At 40.9% G+C, this 15,373-nt stretch overlaps 6 protein-coding genes across 7 annotated transcripts; 3 read left to right on the top strand and 3 right to left on the bottom strand.

Annotated features, from left to right (window-relative positions):
• The first annotated feature begins 1,174 nt into the window (after nt 1-1,174).
• Nucleotides 1,175-2,253, top strand: LOC6630675 (sodium/potassium-transporting ATPase subunit beta-1). The gene has a single exon (XM_002054572.4). The coding sequence runs from the start codon at nt 1,269-1,271 to the stop codon at nt 2,091-2,093; it is 825 nt and encodes a 274-aa protein (XP_002054608.1). The 5' UTR covers nt 1,175-1,268; the 3' UTR covers nt 2,094-2,253.
• A 238-nt stretch (nt 2,254-2,491) lies between these two features.
• GlnRS (Glutaminyl-tRNA synthetase) lies at nt 2,492-4,951 on the top strand. Its single transcript, XM_002054573.4, has one exon. It carries the CDS (start codon nt 2,538-2,540, stop codon nt 4,884-4,886), a length of 2,349 nt encoding a protein of 782 aa, XP_002054609.1. The 5' UTR covers nt 2,492-2,537; the 3' UTR covers nt 4,887-4,951.
• On the bottom strand, nt 4,884-5,485 carry LOC6630677 (peptidyl-prolyl cis-trans isomerase NIMA-interacting 4). Its single transcript, XM_002054574.4, has 2 exons — nt 5,325-5,485; nt 4,884-5,268 (listed from the first exon to the last, which is right to left on the bottom strand). The coding sequence occupies exons 1-2, from the start codon at nt 5,398-5,400 to the stop codon at nt 4,952-4,954; spliced, it is 393 nt and encodes a 130-aa protein (XP_002054610.1). The 5' UTR covers nt 5,401-5,485; the 3' UTR covers nt 4,884-4,951.
• A 29-nt stretch (nt 5,486-5,514) lies between these two features.
• On the top strand, nt 5,515-14,386 carry eIF1A (eukaryotic translation initiation factor 1A). Of its 2 annotated transcripts, none has more exons than XM_015172255.3 (3): nt 5,515-5,627; nt 5,694-5,984; nt 13,528-14,386. In XM_015172255.3, the coding sequence occupies exons 2-3, from the start codon at nt 5,781-5,783 to the stop codon at nt 13,768-13,770; spliced, it is 447 nt and encodes a 148-aa protein (XP_015027741.1). In that variant the 5' UTR covers nt 5,515-5,627; nt 5,694-5,780; the 3' UTR covers nt 13,771-14,386. The 2 variants fall into 2 exon arrangements, with proteins under 2 accessions (XP_015027741.1, XP_002054611.1); XM_002054575.4 differs by having other exon boundaries at nt 5,572-5,627; nt 5,699-5,984.
• LOC6630679 (anionic trypsin) lies at nt 9,725-11,365 on the bottom strand. Its single transcript, XM_002054576.4, has one exon. The coding sequence runs from the start codon at nt 10,944-10,946 to the stop codon at nt 9,966-9,968; it is 981 nt and encodes a 326-aa protein (XP_002054612.1). The 5' UTR covers nt 10,947-11,365; the 3' UTR covers nt 9,725-9,965.
• Nucleotides 14,387-14,717: 331 nt separating the features above from the next.
• LOC6630680 (uncharacterized) lies at nt 14,718-15,295 on the bottom strand. Its single transcript, XM_002054577.4, has 2 exons — nt 15,153-15,295; nt 14,718-15,097 (listed from the first exon to the last, which is right to left on the bottom strand). Exons 1-2 carry the CDS (start codon nt 15,169-15,171, stop codon nt 14,811-14,813), a joined length of 306 nt encoding a protein of 101 aa, XP_002054613.1. The 5' UTR covers nt 15,172-15,295; the 3' UTR covers nt 14,718-14,810.
• Nucleotides 15,296-15,373: the final 78 nt, after the last annotated feature.

Here is a 15,373-nt window from a genome sequence, read left to right as displayed (position 1 = left end):
ACATTTTAAAATTTGATTTTTAAAATAAATCTCAATCGGTAACGATATAAATAACATCGCACCGTTAAGTTTCAAATCGAAGTACACTGTGCATAAGCATATAAATATAAATATAATTAATATAAATAATACATATAGAAAAAACTTGAGAAAAACTAACTTAAGAGAAACATGCCGAACGAATTGATAACGCCAAAGGGCTACTACAAAGTAAATAAGCGATTCAGAGATGTAGAGAAACGCCGAGAGGATTGGCTTCACCGTGAAAATAGACGAATATATGTGCATCCAGCAAAGAAAACGCTTGAACGGTCTATTAAAATAGTTGGTCTATATTTAACGTTATATTTGTGTATTGCGATTATTTTAGCATGCAATGTATTAATTTTGTACAATTTTCGAGTGCCCAACAACGAACCCCTTGAGCGTAAGTGCACGAGTATGTCATCTGTGCCGGGTAATTTTGTGGGCGACAGAAAAATAATACGATTCCAGGCAGATCAACGGAACGAAATAACGCCCTATATTAGACAAATGTATAAATTTGTTAAAAAATATGGCAACGAAGGAATGCGTCGCCTGCGAGCATGTAATTTAGATAATAACTGGGGTTACAATAGCGGCCTGCCATGCATTCTATTGAAACTCAATATGGCAATTAATTTCAATGCTGTGACATATACCAGTTCCATAACACTCCCGAAGGAGGTGCCCAACGATTTGCACGATTATATACTACAGTTGCCGCTGGAGGATCGTATAGATCGCATATGGGTTAGCTGTTCCTTCTTAGATAATATAACGGAAGCGAAAGTGGAGTATATACCGAATCGGTATTATGATGCCGAGGGCTTGTTTGAAAGGGAAAATTTTTATTTGCATACTATCTCTGAGAACTTAACGGCAGCAAATATTCGTGAAAATCCGGCGTTTCGTCGCGTTATTGGCGTACAATTTCAATATTTGCCAATGAATCGAGATGTTACCATCAAATGCACAGCATGGGCTAAAAATATTCCTCTAGACGTCGGATCGACAATTGTTATATTTCGCATTGAAGGGCATGAAGTTTTTCCAAATCCCGATCCAGACTTTGAAGAAGCTTCCGATTTGAATTTTAACTGAATACCCAAAGGTAACATTTTAAATTCAACTGTTCATTTGACAGTTCGGCTTCAAAACAAAACAAACACACAAACACAAAACACAAACACATTTAACGTTATTCTCATTAACACACAAAAGTTTCTATCTTTTTAAAATTCATTATGCCTGAAGACTCCGTTGTTCCCGCTGGCCGTTACACAGTTAAGAAACGATTTCGACACCAGGAACACACGCGAAAAAACAAAGACTTGCCATGGTCCAAGAAAGTATTGGACTTGGATCACCATAAATTGTTTGGACGTACCGCCTGGGGTTGGACAAGAATTGTTTTATTCTATCTGTTGCTATATTTTTTAATCTTACTGATCTTGGGTATTTGGATGCTTATATTCAACTTACTATTTTTAAAAGGTGATGAGCCACGATGGCTTAAGGGTGCACCCGGCATTTCGACTGTGCCCAATTCCAGTTTTATAAAGATACATACAAGCATTCCGAAGGAAATATATAAAATTACCGACAGAATAGATAAATTCGTTGATAAATTGGAAGCGTCTGCTGTGAAAAAATTCGCCGATTACAACAAAGACGAACTCTGGGGATATTCTACCAAAACGCCATGCGTGTTTATTAAGATCAATAAAGTAATAGGATATAAGCCGAAAACCTATGATTCGATCAGTGAACTACCGAACAATAATCAGTTGAAAACTACAGTGCAAAACTTTCCTGGCGTCGATAGAATCTGGTTGACATGTGAATCTTCAGAAGATACTGTCGAATTTAATTATATACCTGGTCCGTATTTTGACGCATCAGCCGGTTTGAAGGGGATCGAACGTATTGTCGCAATGCAAATGAGCCGTCTACCGCTTAATAGTCAGATTTATATAACATGCAAGATTTGGGCGAAAAACCTGCAAATTGACATGAAATACAATGGCTGGGGTAATGTACAATTTTCTCTTATCGTGTACGCGCCATAGGGAGCAAAACTCTTCAGGATTTCGGGTCGCTCTGAATGTATTTATATGCAGCAAAATATATTTGGCCGTTCCCCTCAAATTTGATTTTCAAATGTATATTAAATTGTATATAAATAATATATTAAATAATCTCAGGCCGAGAGTGTATATGGTATTTGTGCTGAAATTCTTTTCGCTTTTCTCTCTGCATTTCCGCCTAAAATCAAAGAAACAAGTTCAATCTCAACATTAATTACATTCAATAGTAATTTTCAATTTTTATTTATATGGTTAGATTTTTACTGCAACAGTAGTCGTGTCACGAATATTTATAATACTATCGATAGCTTATTAGGTACTGGCGAATACTTTTCGTCTCTTTTCTTAGTGCTCCTCTCTAATTGGCTGGAATTTGTCATCACCAATTGCTTCATTTCATCATATGCATCTGGTTTGTGCGAGGATATGGCAGGAGAGGATTTGATAATCAAGTTTCAGGAGCTTGGCATGAGCGAGCAGAAGGCCAAGGAGACGCTCAAGAACGCCAATTTGACACGAAACTTACAGCTAGCTCTGGCCGAGACAACCCAGCCGCTGAGCGATGGTGTTGGCATGCTGCTCTACCACATGGCCACAAAGCTGAAGCCGCAAATATCGGGGCAGCTGCCACTTTTAGTGCGCTACATTGCAGAGCGCAAGCTGGACAACACGCAACGTGTGGACGCAGCCCTAGAGTATGTGCTCAAGTGCGGACAGAAGAAAAACGTTAATGTCGATCTGGCCGAGTTGGAGCGCGAGTGCGGTGTTGGCGTTGTGGTCACGCCGGAGGAGATTGAACGTGTTGTACAACAGAAGATTAGGGGCACCTACAAGCAGGCATTGCTGGAGCAGCGCTATCACTTCAACGCATTTAAAATCATGCAGGATGTCCGCAATGAATTGAAGTGGGCCGACGCCAAATCCTTGAAAGCAGCTATCGATGTTGAAATATTTGATTTGCTTGGCCCCAAAACCGAGGCCGATCTGATCCCACTACCCAAGCAAAACGAAAAGCAGCCCAAAGCTAAAGTTAGCTCCAACGCAAAGCCCGAGGTGAAGGCATCCACCACGTCCACAGCTGCAGCAGATGACGACAGCGCCAATACCATTGCAGAGCTGATGAAGACAAAGGTGCACTTCCATGCGCCAGGGGAGAACTTCAAGACCGATGGCTATGTGGTCACCGAGCACACGGAGCGGCTACTGCGCGAGCATTTGCAGCTCACGGGTGGGCGGGTACAAACGCGTTTCCCACCCGAACCAAATGGCATCCTGCACATCGGGCATGCCAAGGCCATCAACATCAACTTTGGTTATGCTGCAGCCCACAAGGGTGTCTGCTATCTACGCTATGACGATACCAATCCGGAGAAAGAAGAGGAGAAGTTTTTCGTTGGCATCCGCGACATGGTCGAATGGCTTGGCTATACGCCGTACAAGGTGACCTACTCCTCGGATAACTTTCAGCAGCTGTACGATTGGGCAGTGCTGCTGATACGCAAGGGCTTAGCCTATGTGTGTCACCAGAAGGCGGAAGAAATTAAAGGCTTCAATCCACCTCCGAGCCCCTGGCGCGAGAGACCTATTGATGAATCCCTGCAGCTCTTCGAGGACATGAAACATGGCAAGATCGATGAGGGTGCTGCCACTCTGCGCCTTAAACTGACGCTCGAGGAGGGTAAACAGGATCCCGTTGCGTATCGGATTAAGTTTATTCCCCATCATCGCACTGGTTCCGAGTGGTGCATTTATCCCACCTACGACTACACGCACTGTCTGTGCGACTCCATTGAGCAGATTACCCACTCGCTCTGCACCAAGGAGTTTCAATCTCGACGCTCCTCCTACTACTGGCTCTGCAATGCCCTAAACATCTACTGCCCGGTTCAGTGGGAATACGGTCGATTGAACATGAACTATGCCCTGGTATCCAAGCGAAAGATTGCCAAACTGATAAGCGAGCGCATTGTCCACGACTGGGACGATCCCCGCCTATTTACGCTAACGGCTCTGCGTCGACGCGGCTATCCCGCGGAAGCCATTAACAATTTTTGCGCCCAGATGGGCGTAACGGGCGCACAGATATCGGTGGATCCCGCCATGCTTGAAGCGGCGGTGCGCGATGTTCTTAACGTGACTGCCCCACGTCGACTGGTTGTGCTGGAGCCGCTCAAGGTGACCATCAGCAACTATCCGCATTCGGGGCCAGTGGAATTACAAGTGCCGAACTTTCCACAGAACCCAGCACTGGGTTTCCACAAGATTACCCTAGATCGTGTCATCTACATTGAGCGCAGCGATTTTAAACTGGAACCGGAAAAGGGATACCGACGCCTGTCCACCCAGCAAGCCGTCGGCTTGCGTCATGCTGGTTTGGTCATTAGCGTTCAGCAAGTTGTACGTGATCCGGCCACGGGTGAAGTGTTGGAGCTCGTCTGCAGCAGCGAGTCAGCGGAGCAGGCCGAGAAACCGAAGGCATTCGTGCAGTGGGTTTCACAGCCCATCGAACTGGAGGTGCGTCTCTATGAGCAGCTGTTCAAGCACAAGAATCCAGAGGATCCAAACGAAGTGCCTGGCGGATTTCTTAGCGACATTAGTGATAACTCTATGTCGGTTCTTTGTGCGTACTCCGATCAGTCGCTGAGCGGTGTCAAGGTGTACGATAAGTTCCAATTTGAGCGCATCGGCTTCTTCTCTGTGGATCCGGACACATCTGGCACACGGATTGTGTTCAATCGCACCGTAGGACTCAAAGAGGACTCAGGCAAGAAGTAATAAACACTTGAATTTTTTTTACAAAACAAAAATATGCTCACAATAAATAGGATTTATAAAATCAATTATTTCTTTCCCTCGACCATAATTATGTGGTAGCCAAATTTCGTCTTTATCGGTGGATCTGTGTAAACGGGGCTGTTGACTGTGGATATGGGCAGGGCAAAGGCGGCGTCTTGGAATGGTCCGACCATCGCACCGCGTATTTGCCAGCCTAAGTCACCACCTTGACGTGCTTTGTCTTCACTGTAAGCAGCTGCCACTTCAGGAAATTTCTGACCAGCTTTTAACTTCTCCAAAGCTTCCATAATCTTGCCCTGCTTCTCACAGAGAATATGTCGCACCTTCACAGCATTGCCACCTTTCTTCTCTTTGCCGGCGCCTGCGGATGATTTAATTAAATTTATAAGGTTTTCTGCTCCCGCAAACAATTTGTACCTTTTTCCTCTGCAGCTGGTTTTTTTCCACCTTTTGCGCCATCCTTTCCGCCCTTCGTATCCTTTTTAGGGGGCATCTTAAACTGTCAGCAACAACGACTACTGATTTAAGGCTTGCCACTGTGTTGACTAGCACATGTGCTGCCACTATGCAAAGGCTGGCAGAGTATATTTTCAATGATAGGTGTACACTGTTTTTAAATATATCGCCAAAACTATCGATATAATATAAACATCTCTAACACGTCTCTCACTCCTTTTCACTTTAGCGAGGCAAAATTTGTCACATTTCTTTGGCAAAATTGTAAGTTTTGTCATTTAATACGAAATGGATATAAAATATAATATGCTAACAACTTTTAATTTGCAGTGCAGTTTGTGATTAATCATTTAAATATCGTGAAGAGCGTAACTCAACACACTAGACAAGCGCTAGCTAAACCAGCAACGAAGCAAAATGCCTAAGAATAAAGGAAAAGGTGGCAAAAATCGTCGTCGTGGAAAGAATGAAAACGAATTCGAAAAGCGTGAACTGATCTTCAAAGAGGATCAACAGGAATACGCACAGGTGACCAAAATGCTGGGCAATGGTCGCTTGGAGGCAATGTGCTTTGATGGCGTCAAACGTCTGTGTCACATTCGGGGGAAACTTCGCAAGAAGGTGAGTGTGTGCGTGTTTGTGGGCGTTTCAATGTGTGCGTGAAAAAGTGCTGCTCTCTACTGTAGGTGTATTGCGTGCACTGTTTGCTAATGTATGTATATGTATGTGTTGCATATATATATACGCATACAAAAGTGTGTGATGCGTGCACATCGAATTGCAATTCAATTTCAAATATTGTCGCCCTTGCAAACAATTTGTCTATAAACAGACATTGTGTACATATTCGTTTATTTCGCTAGCTAGTCAAAGTATGCTGAGCCTTGTCCGTTTGCAACGGCCTTCAAAATTGCCAACAAAGGCGAATTGCGTTGAACTTATATCTACATATGTACATACATACATATGCATATGTATGCGTGTTTGTATTATTTTGTGCATGTGTAAGTTATGTGTCGTAATTTTAAAAAGCATCGGTTGGCATAATTTCTTTTAATCCTGATCTTAGACCAGGTGATTTATCATTCACAAAGGTACAGTGAAAAGTCCCTTGAGCGACAATCAATGTTTCCTATTCTCCCCTCGCGTAAAGGATATTTAGAAGTAGTATCAAAAGAACAGAAAATAATATTTCATTTATATTGTTAGATATTACAAGATAGATATTTTACAGGACTGATTTAAATACTCATTTAAAAAAATATATATAAACAACCTTTCTACAGAATATTAAAAGTATTCATTACTTGTCATAAGTCTAATTTAAAAAAGTTGGTTTAATCAATTAGCAGTACCAAAAATTAGTATTCTGATGCATAGTGTAATTGAGCGGAATTTGGGGATCGCTAAATGTTACAATAGATCTTATACAGTTTGCTTTCATTTCCTTATAAAAGCACTAGCGAGTATAACCCGGCCTTGTCCGTGCTACGTATAAACACCATCTTCTTTGAAAATAATTTTAAAACCACTTTCATAACTGTTTTCCACCAATTTACCACTGTTCCGGGTGGAATTCGCCAAAACACCGAAACACAGGTATTCATTAAGTTCTTATAGTTTAAAGTAAATTGGACGCAACTTAAAACTTTGCTCAAAAAATCTTTGAATCGTAATTTTACCGCATTTTTCCACCATATCTTTGACAACCATTTCCACCAAAAAGGGAGAATTTGGGAGATTTCCCAACAAGTGCGAAACACCTCTCAAATAAATAGGAACAAGATGTTTTAAAATAAGGTGGAATTTCCCGAAACCCCCGTCTAACGTGAACCTTCATCACATAAGTAACTACAGTGAAAATTTAAGCTACCTAACTATGCAATATGTGTAACATAGCAATCAATTCAATTTATGTGGTATCAATGTTGATAAATCAGCATTTTATATGTCTCCTTATGTTATATTGATTTCTGTCAAGTTTTCGGGTACTTTACCTAGCAGAACGTCTCATAATGAGGATCCATAAATAACCAACTACGTCGTCTTTCTATGCTCCTACGTAATTGAGCAGATAGCTATGTACGTCATTAATAGAAAATGATTCTAATCGGGGAAAAATCGACAACAGACTTTATTTGATTAATTTGCACAAGAAACTACTGTTAAAGCGAATTTCTTGAAAGAACAAAACATGTCGGAAATAATTAAAAGATAGCGTTCAAAATAGATTCAATTTCAATATTGAGAGTCTAACTGAAATCTATAAAGCTAAAGAGCAGAAAAACATTCAAGTGCCAGAAAAACCGTCAAGTGAATGACCTGATATCTATTATTATGATTCTTATATATATAAAACTGTTTCTACTTACTGTCTAACTGATGATAAACGCTTGGCCTAAACTGTTAGCGAAGCTTTAATTTTTACTGTCACCACGTGATGATGAAGTTGCACGATAAAACGGGGTTCTGGGAAATTTCATCCGCATCTGTTTGAAAAATCTCAAAAAAAAGTCTTCTTTACCATCCAATCTTCGTTAAGCTTAGTTAAACGCTAATTCGGCCAAGGTTTTGTGTATACCTATTATGCTACCACTAATTTAATTCAATGAATGAATTATCATATCCGAAGTAAACTAAAATTTTTCACGGAACGGAAATGGGTGAAAACATGATATATAAATTTTCAAGCATATATCTTGTGTCGGGCAAGGCCGGGAAATACCAGGTAGTATTACAAATATGCATTTCCTTAAACTCAAAAGCAATCCAAAAAAGCACGTGCTGCGAAATTAAAGGAATCTGAGGCAATTATTATAATTATAATTGCTGTATCGAATGGAATCCATTGATAAGATATCGGGCAATAAAAGTAAAAAAAAAAATGTACAGAAAGTACGACGCAATAATCGGTTGATTTATGTAAAAGGAATTATAAAGAGGTTATTCCTTATCGGCGGGTCATTTGTGTTGTCTCATAATGACCGACGAATTAAACATTAACAGACAGGCGCCAGTCGCCAGTCGCTTGCCAATATTTTTATCATATATTTCAATACACCCAAAGATTAGAACGTGCCAAAGACTAACTAACAATATTGTAAGCTGTGTCTGGCACTGGCATATATAATCTTTCAAGTACTTCGTTTGCTGGGGTTAATTTTTACAAAGCTTTTTTGATAATGGCTTTTACTAAGTATTACAGACAAATATAATCTTTCAAGATGTTGCTTACTAATTATTACAATAAGGCAGTGAGGTATATCACAAAGATTGGTTCATAGACAAATTTTAACTATTGGTATTATTCTCGAGAATAAAAAAAAAAAAAGTTCCAATTGTGCAGAGGATCTCATATCACAAATTGAATGTGGAACTGGATTTCCCCATTTCTTCTGTCCGCTTTTTAACATAAAACCTTACAATTTGAACAAATCCCACTTTGTTTCGGAGCAGACTTACGCTCTTACGCTAGTTTGAGCAACTGGTTCAATTTGAGGTAAGGTTCGTTGAAAATTATAATTTTAATTTCAAGCGCGAACCAGTTCGGTTCAATACTCAAATAAATCTTTTTATCTACTGATTCATTTCAACCCATATTTATTTAGCTTCCTGTCAACTTTAAATTGATCAATACAAAAAATCAGAAACAGTGAAAAATCTGGTAAAACGATGAAAACCCTAGACTTAACCTTTAGTTCACTTTAAATAGTAGGCTTGAAGCTCTGAGAAAGTATATATTCTTCGTGCTTATATATTGAATTTCTTTATATAAGATATTTAACTTATGGTATTAGCCAAGAAGAGTTCGGAAACAGGTTCGCCTACATTTTCCATGTTAGTCCCAGAATTTGTAAAAATCGAATAATATTCAATTAAAGATTGACCAGACATAAACAGAAAACTGAGATTAAATAACAAACCATATGACAGCCTGATATGAAAATTTCATTTCGGAGAAACGATTACAAAATCTTTATGATCAATCAGCAGACGTGGGTCTGTCACCTGGCTTGCGATCAAAGTCCAAGCACATGTCACTCAAAAGGCGAGCAGCTGATCACTCGAGTGCTGTTAATCTTGAGAGTAATCTTCATGTGGGCTTACTTGCTCCACTTCAGCAGCTACTGGAGCTGAGACCAGCATTTTTGCTTTGCTAATCTCCCGACATTCGCGTGACTAATGCACAGTCAAAAAACACCGGAACCCCGCCCTCTAGCAACAGTGGCCCGTATGGGGCTGTATAAACTTATCTAGTCGACGCCTGGAATCGTAGAGCTTCAGTCAATTTCACAATTGACACATTTTTTTTGTTGGCTAAAAATTCAAAAAGACACTCGATTGGCTTATATAAAACATAATTTGTAGCTTGTTTTTTATTTTTTTTATTAGGAACAATTTTTGCGACTTAAAATTATATGGCTTAGTTTTTAGGGACGGGCGGGGGCAGTATACGTAACACTTATTTGACTACTGAGATTAGAAGCTAGGGATTTTTTTGTTGATGTATTTGGTTTTTGTGTTTTTTCTTTCGATATTTTCAATTCGAGCTGCGTGTGCGCTATGAAGTCCCAGGAACTCTCTCCGTGCCGATAATCCGCTCTACATGAGTTGGGTGGCAGAGGCGATAATCTGGTTAATCCAATCTGTAAACGCGGAGACGCGCACAAAGACAGAGGGCGCATTCTTCTGGCCGCAGGGCAATCTGCCCCAGGACACGATGCCAATGATTATGTTGCTCTGCTCCAGATGCGGTTCGCAGCATTCCTGCATGAGTGGGCCACCGGAATCGGCGGTGCAAATGCTAACACCTCCGCTCAGCGGGCCGGTGCACAGGTTCGTCTCGTGCAGCTCGAGGCCGGAGCGTGCTAGTATCTCCTCGCAAAGTTTCATATCCAATATGGGCATGTTGGCCAGCTGCAGCTTGTGCGGATAGTTGGGCACGGCCGTCATTGAGACATTGCCCCAGCCGTACAGCGTGCCGTAGCCCTCGGGCTGAGCGTCCTGTTCGGGCAGCGTTGCCGCCTGCACGTACTCATCGAAGATGAGCGGCTTCTTGGTGTAGATGAGCGCAATGTCGTAGGGATTCACGCCGCCCAGGTAGAGCTCATGTCGCACATAGTAGTCAATATTGCGCATCTGCACATTGCCCGCCTCGCCGCGTCGATTATGAATATCATGGCTGCCGGCGACAATCACCGAACTGGCCACGGACTGTGGCGAGGTGAGGCAGTGAGCGGCCGTCAGTATCCAGTGCTCGTTGATCACGGTGCCGGCGCAATAATGCACCAGGCCCTGATCCGGTGTCATCATCTGTATGCTGACCACATAAGGTGCCGAATGCGGCGATGCCTCGCGCTTGGCCAGAAACTTTTTGCTCCAGTGCGTCTGATGCGGTGCGTCCAATGTGCTAATTCGATTCTCCAGCAGTCCATACTCGGCCAGATTCAATGCCATGCTGTGGCCGGGACCGCTGCATTTGCGTACGGGCAGCTGCATGTGCGGGGCTGAACTGAGCACAACCATAATGCTGGCTATGGTGGTCAGTAGTACGGAGTAAATGTATCTGTATGATAACAGCATGATGATGTCCTCGCTCTGGTTGCACGCCCCGCACGTATTTAGACTTGTACTGAACGTAATTTTGACGCGTTTAAAAACGCGAGCTGGTGAATTTCGTTTCGGAGTGTGGTGAGTAGCGTGGTTTGTGGTGGATTATAGCGTGTAATTTGCGGCTTGTGGTAGGTTGACTTTGATTTTAAATTTTTGGTCTTTAGGTTTTTCAGCTTTTCGCCTTGGCTTTGGCGTGTCGATAACACTTCACTTGTATTCCCTTTAGCTTTGGCATGGAATTCAATTTTCTTCGGCTGTCTTTTGCCGTTTGCTTTTGATTTCTTCACTGTTCGACGGCGATTTCAAATTTGCAGTTGCTCCTCACTGGCTGGTCGTATTTATAGCAACACGTTTATCAAAGAGTGCGCGGACGATTGATAACAGTTAGCCAGAGAGCGAGAGAGAAGGGTGGCGAATTCTGCTATTGGCCGCTTTAAATTTAACTACAGTTACGTGTACTTATACGGAAAAGAGAGTGACTCGATAGGGATTTTCTATGTCTTTGTTATCAGAGCGATAAGAAATTAGCGTGTGCCTAGGGAAATAATGCCCTACGACCATTTAAGCGGCGTAATTAGCAAACAAATGTAATAACAAATATATGCACTAAAATTTAAGCAAGTTTTTAACAAATTGAGCATATTGGGCCATTCTATATTAGATCTACACTCTTGCCGCATCAAATCTTTAGCACGTTTGGTAGATATCTAAATTTATATTAAAGTTAAATTTTGGTAATTTTTTGTTTTGGACAAGGAATACCTCAATATGATAAACTCTTCTTCGAATGCCGCATTATGATTCACTCTGATAAACGTGTGTTCCTAAAAAGTATTCTCGATTGCCCAGCTGCACGATTCGGACTAATTTGCCAAAATTTGTAGGGGTTCACAAACCCCAGATAAATCAGTATTTTCTACCCTCATATAAATGATAGATACTTCTTAATTGGTTAGCTTATAGATATTTGGCAATCAAATGGATAATTGAAATTGCAGTTTGTTAAAAATGTAGCGCATCAAAGTGTTCGGCCAAGCCAAACCCAAACTTATAGTTCGTTCTCCCTGAGTTTCCCCATCGATGATGAGTCCGATAATACCTCAAGTTCAATCATCTTATATCGTACGTAGCACATAGTATTTATAGTAACATTGTTCACATTGCAAGAATGACACCTGCTGCCTCTCGCATGCCGATATGATGACGAAGTGAGTCCGCCTGCTGTGGGCACAGCTCCTCCCCCTGCCTCCCTGCCTGGTCGAGACCGTGGCGGAGGGCAAGCACAATCAGCAATTAGTTAACGAATCGTTGGTGGGCGTCGGGTGCTTCCCAGACGCCTGTTTGAGCATGTCGATCGGCCGCGCTTATCTTTGGCTCACTTCAGGAACTCTCGCCCTTGGGTAATATTACGATTTTAAAGTGCTTTAGTCACGATTCTTTTATCTTCCTACCTGATCGAGGCACAATGTGGGTTTATTGCGTGACATATGAGGAGGTACGGATGGGTTTGAGCCAACGCCACACGCCGTCGCTCACACGCATAGATTTGCCCCTTCCCCAACTCGAGCCTTATGATTAAGGCTCCAAAGTTCAATCAGCCCTAATGTTTATTTTCAATGATAACGTAACTGTAGAATTATTTTTGCCTAATGAAAATTTAAGCCGAATTCGCTATCAAATCATTTTTCTACGCTTTCAATAACTCTTATCATGGATGGTTCTTTATGCATGTGTCATATTTATGCATTAATTTGGCATTTATTGCATTTGGTAGCGCTTCCCGTCCACTAGTCATAAATACTACGCCCGGCATATAGCTGAGGAAGTGAATTTATGAATGGGAATCACGAATCAAGTGCACATTGCTGCAGGTCAGTTACCCACTCACCCGTTGATTAAGTTGCCCCAATTAAGTGGGTAACTATTTTAGGTAGTTACCTGGTTTCTATCACGAAGCTGTCCAAATATTTCCAAAGATTAAACTCTTCCGTTGACGTCAGTGCCTTCTTAGTACCACATGCAATAACTTAAGTTATCAAATTCGTGACACGCACTTTTAATCGTTGTCTTTATGTTGCTTGGAGTGTTTATAATTTGAATTAAGATTAGGACTAAAGCTATCTTTAAAAGTCAGCTATTACTAGAGAAGCTATGTGATAATGTGGGAATAAAGCATGTTTAAACTGAAAGCTATTTAAATTCTTGTAGTGCTACGATTGATCACACATATTTTAGATACATACATATGTAAGTAAATATGGACATGCTTTCTGTTCTGTCATATATTCTTCAATTTTTCTGACAAATTGTTTGCCACCCGCAAATTGTGCAAATATTGCGCTCCATTGCGAAATAGCCAGAACTCTGGTGCCAGTTTATTTACAGATCTGCTATCTGTTACATAAACTACAATGAAAGATACAAAAGCTGCGACATAGCTTTGCTTCCATTGAGTCACAAAAGCTTTTCATAGGTTTTTATTGAATTTACAATTGAAATTGCAAAAGTGTTAGCTCTTACCAATTTGTGTATGCTTTAAAAAATGTTACAGGTATGGATTAATCAAGGTGACATCATATTGGTCGGGTTGCGAGACTATCAGGATTCAAAGGCTGATGTCATTTTGAAGTACACACCGGATGAAGCTCGAAATCTGAAAACATACGGCGAGTTTCCGGAATCGGTTCGCATCAACGAGACAGTCACATTCGTCGAGGATGGCTTCGATGAGGACATTGAGTTCGGCGATGAGATCAGTTCCGAGGACGACGCTGATTCCGTTGATAATATCTGATTAACAAGCAATAAAAGCGCAGCAACAGAAACAGCAGCAGCTGCCGAGTCGGTTCAGGAATAGGGAATTAAATAAATTTGTAAAAAGTCAACAGCCTCCCCGCCAACACCCACCCGCACCACACACACCCGTACACACACACACACACACACACACACACATATACCAAAAGCAGCGCAGTGACAGACAGCTGAGAGCGATAAGGAAGTGACAAGCCAAACCATTCATTCAGAAATAAACCTTTAGAAATTTTAACGTTGCTTTCTAATACAATTCAAACTTTTCAATTCGGATGCCAAACTCAAATTATTCGCCTTTCAACCGCAATGTTCAATTAACAACAACAAAAAAAACATGTTAAACAAATAGTAGAACTTTTATATATAAAACGAAAAAAAAAGAAAAGAAAAGAAAACGGAAACAAATGCAACAATGCGAAACACAAACACAATTATTATTTCAATGGAAAGAAAAAGATAAACGATATTAGTTACATTTTAAACAAACGAAACACCAAAATGTGGAGCAATGCAAGAATCAGCTACATTTATATATTGATAAATAGGCGTTTAACTGAAGGTTATAATAACAAATAAAAACCAACAACAAAACAAAATGTAGGGAAACGTTTTAAATTTGTAGCTAGAGTGTAAGAAGTACCAAAAACAACAAAGAAAATGAAAACCTGTTTCCCTATAAGAAGGGTGTGCTTAGTTATTTCTCCATATACATTCTCCTTCGTGCTTTACATATATTGATTTGATATGATTATTATAGTATCTACTATACCTAACGTCCTTTGTTCTCATTTTGCTGTGCATGCATTCAATTTTGTATGTTGGAACTAAACTCTAAATATTGATGATTGTAATTAAGCAGAAAGCAAGTTCAATAAATAGTTAATTTAACCGAATGCAAAACAGCAAAGAAAAAAAAAATAACAGCGATTTTCGTTTACTGTCTTAATTCGTGTTTATTTAAATGCGCACAATTCCATACCAATATACAAAAGTTAAATTAATATTAAGGTCTGGTACAGCTTAGAGCTCCTCGTGATGCGATGGAAACTTTTTGAGTATGGCATGATATAGATTATAGAATGCGTAGACTGAAACCGTGACAATCACCAGCAGGGCTCCGCCGAAGGCAATGCTCAGGAAGTTGCCGTCGATGATGCCCGCTGAGCGATGGCGTTTGGTTGAGAAGATTTCTTCGGTTATTGCTGGGCTGTTCTGCTGCTGTGCTGTACGTTCGGCCATCAAGCGCTTCATGGTGCTTAAGCGTTCGCGTAGAACTTCCACAGATTCTGAGTCCAGATCCGAAGCGCCTGTAAATAGATTGTGTTAGCTTTTGCTCGGTTGCTTTGATGTAAGCAGACGAACCTGTTCCTTGTGTGGACATAGCGAAGATTAGGTTGTTATGAAAAGTGAAATATTATTTAGCTGTAGAAAATGAAATGGCAAAAGCAGGGTGTAATTAGAAATATAGGAACAGGCGCATGTGCGTAACGGCTATGTATCGATTCAATTTTTGAGTGTTGAACAATGCGCTCACAGCTGTGCCGCATGCGATAAGTATCGATTACTTTCGGTATTTTCGGTCA

Source organism: Drosophila virilis, chromosome 2 (genome assembly GCF_030788295.1).
Source record: "Drosophila virilis strain 15010-1051.87 chromosome 2, Dvir_AGI_RSII-ME, whole genome shotgun sequence".
Taxonomy (NCBI): Eukaryota; Metazoa; Arthropoda; class Insecta; order Diptera; family Drosophilidae; genus Drosophila; species Drosophila virilis.
The sequence above is the reverse complement of the archived record's forward strand: the minus strand, read 5'-3'. Positions and strand labels throughout refer to the sequence as shown.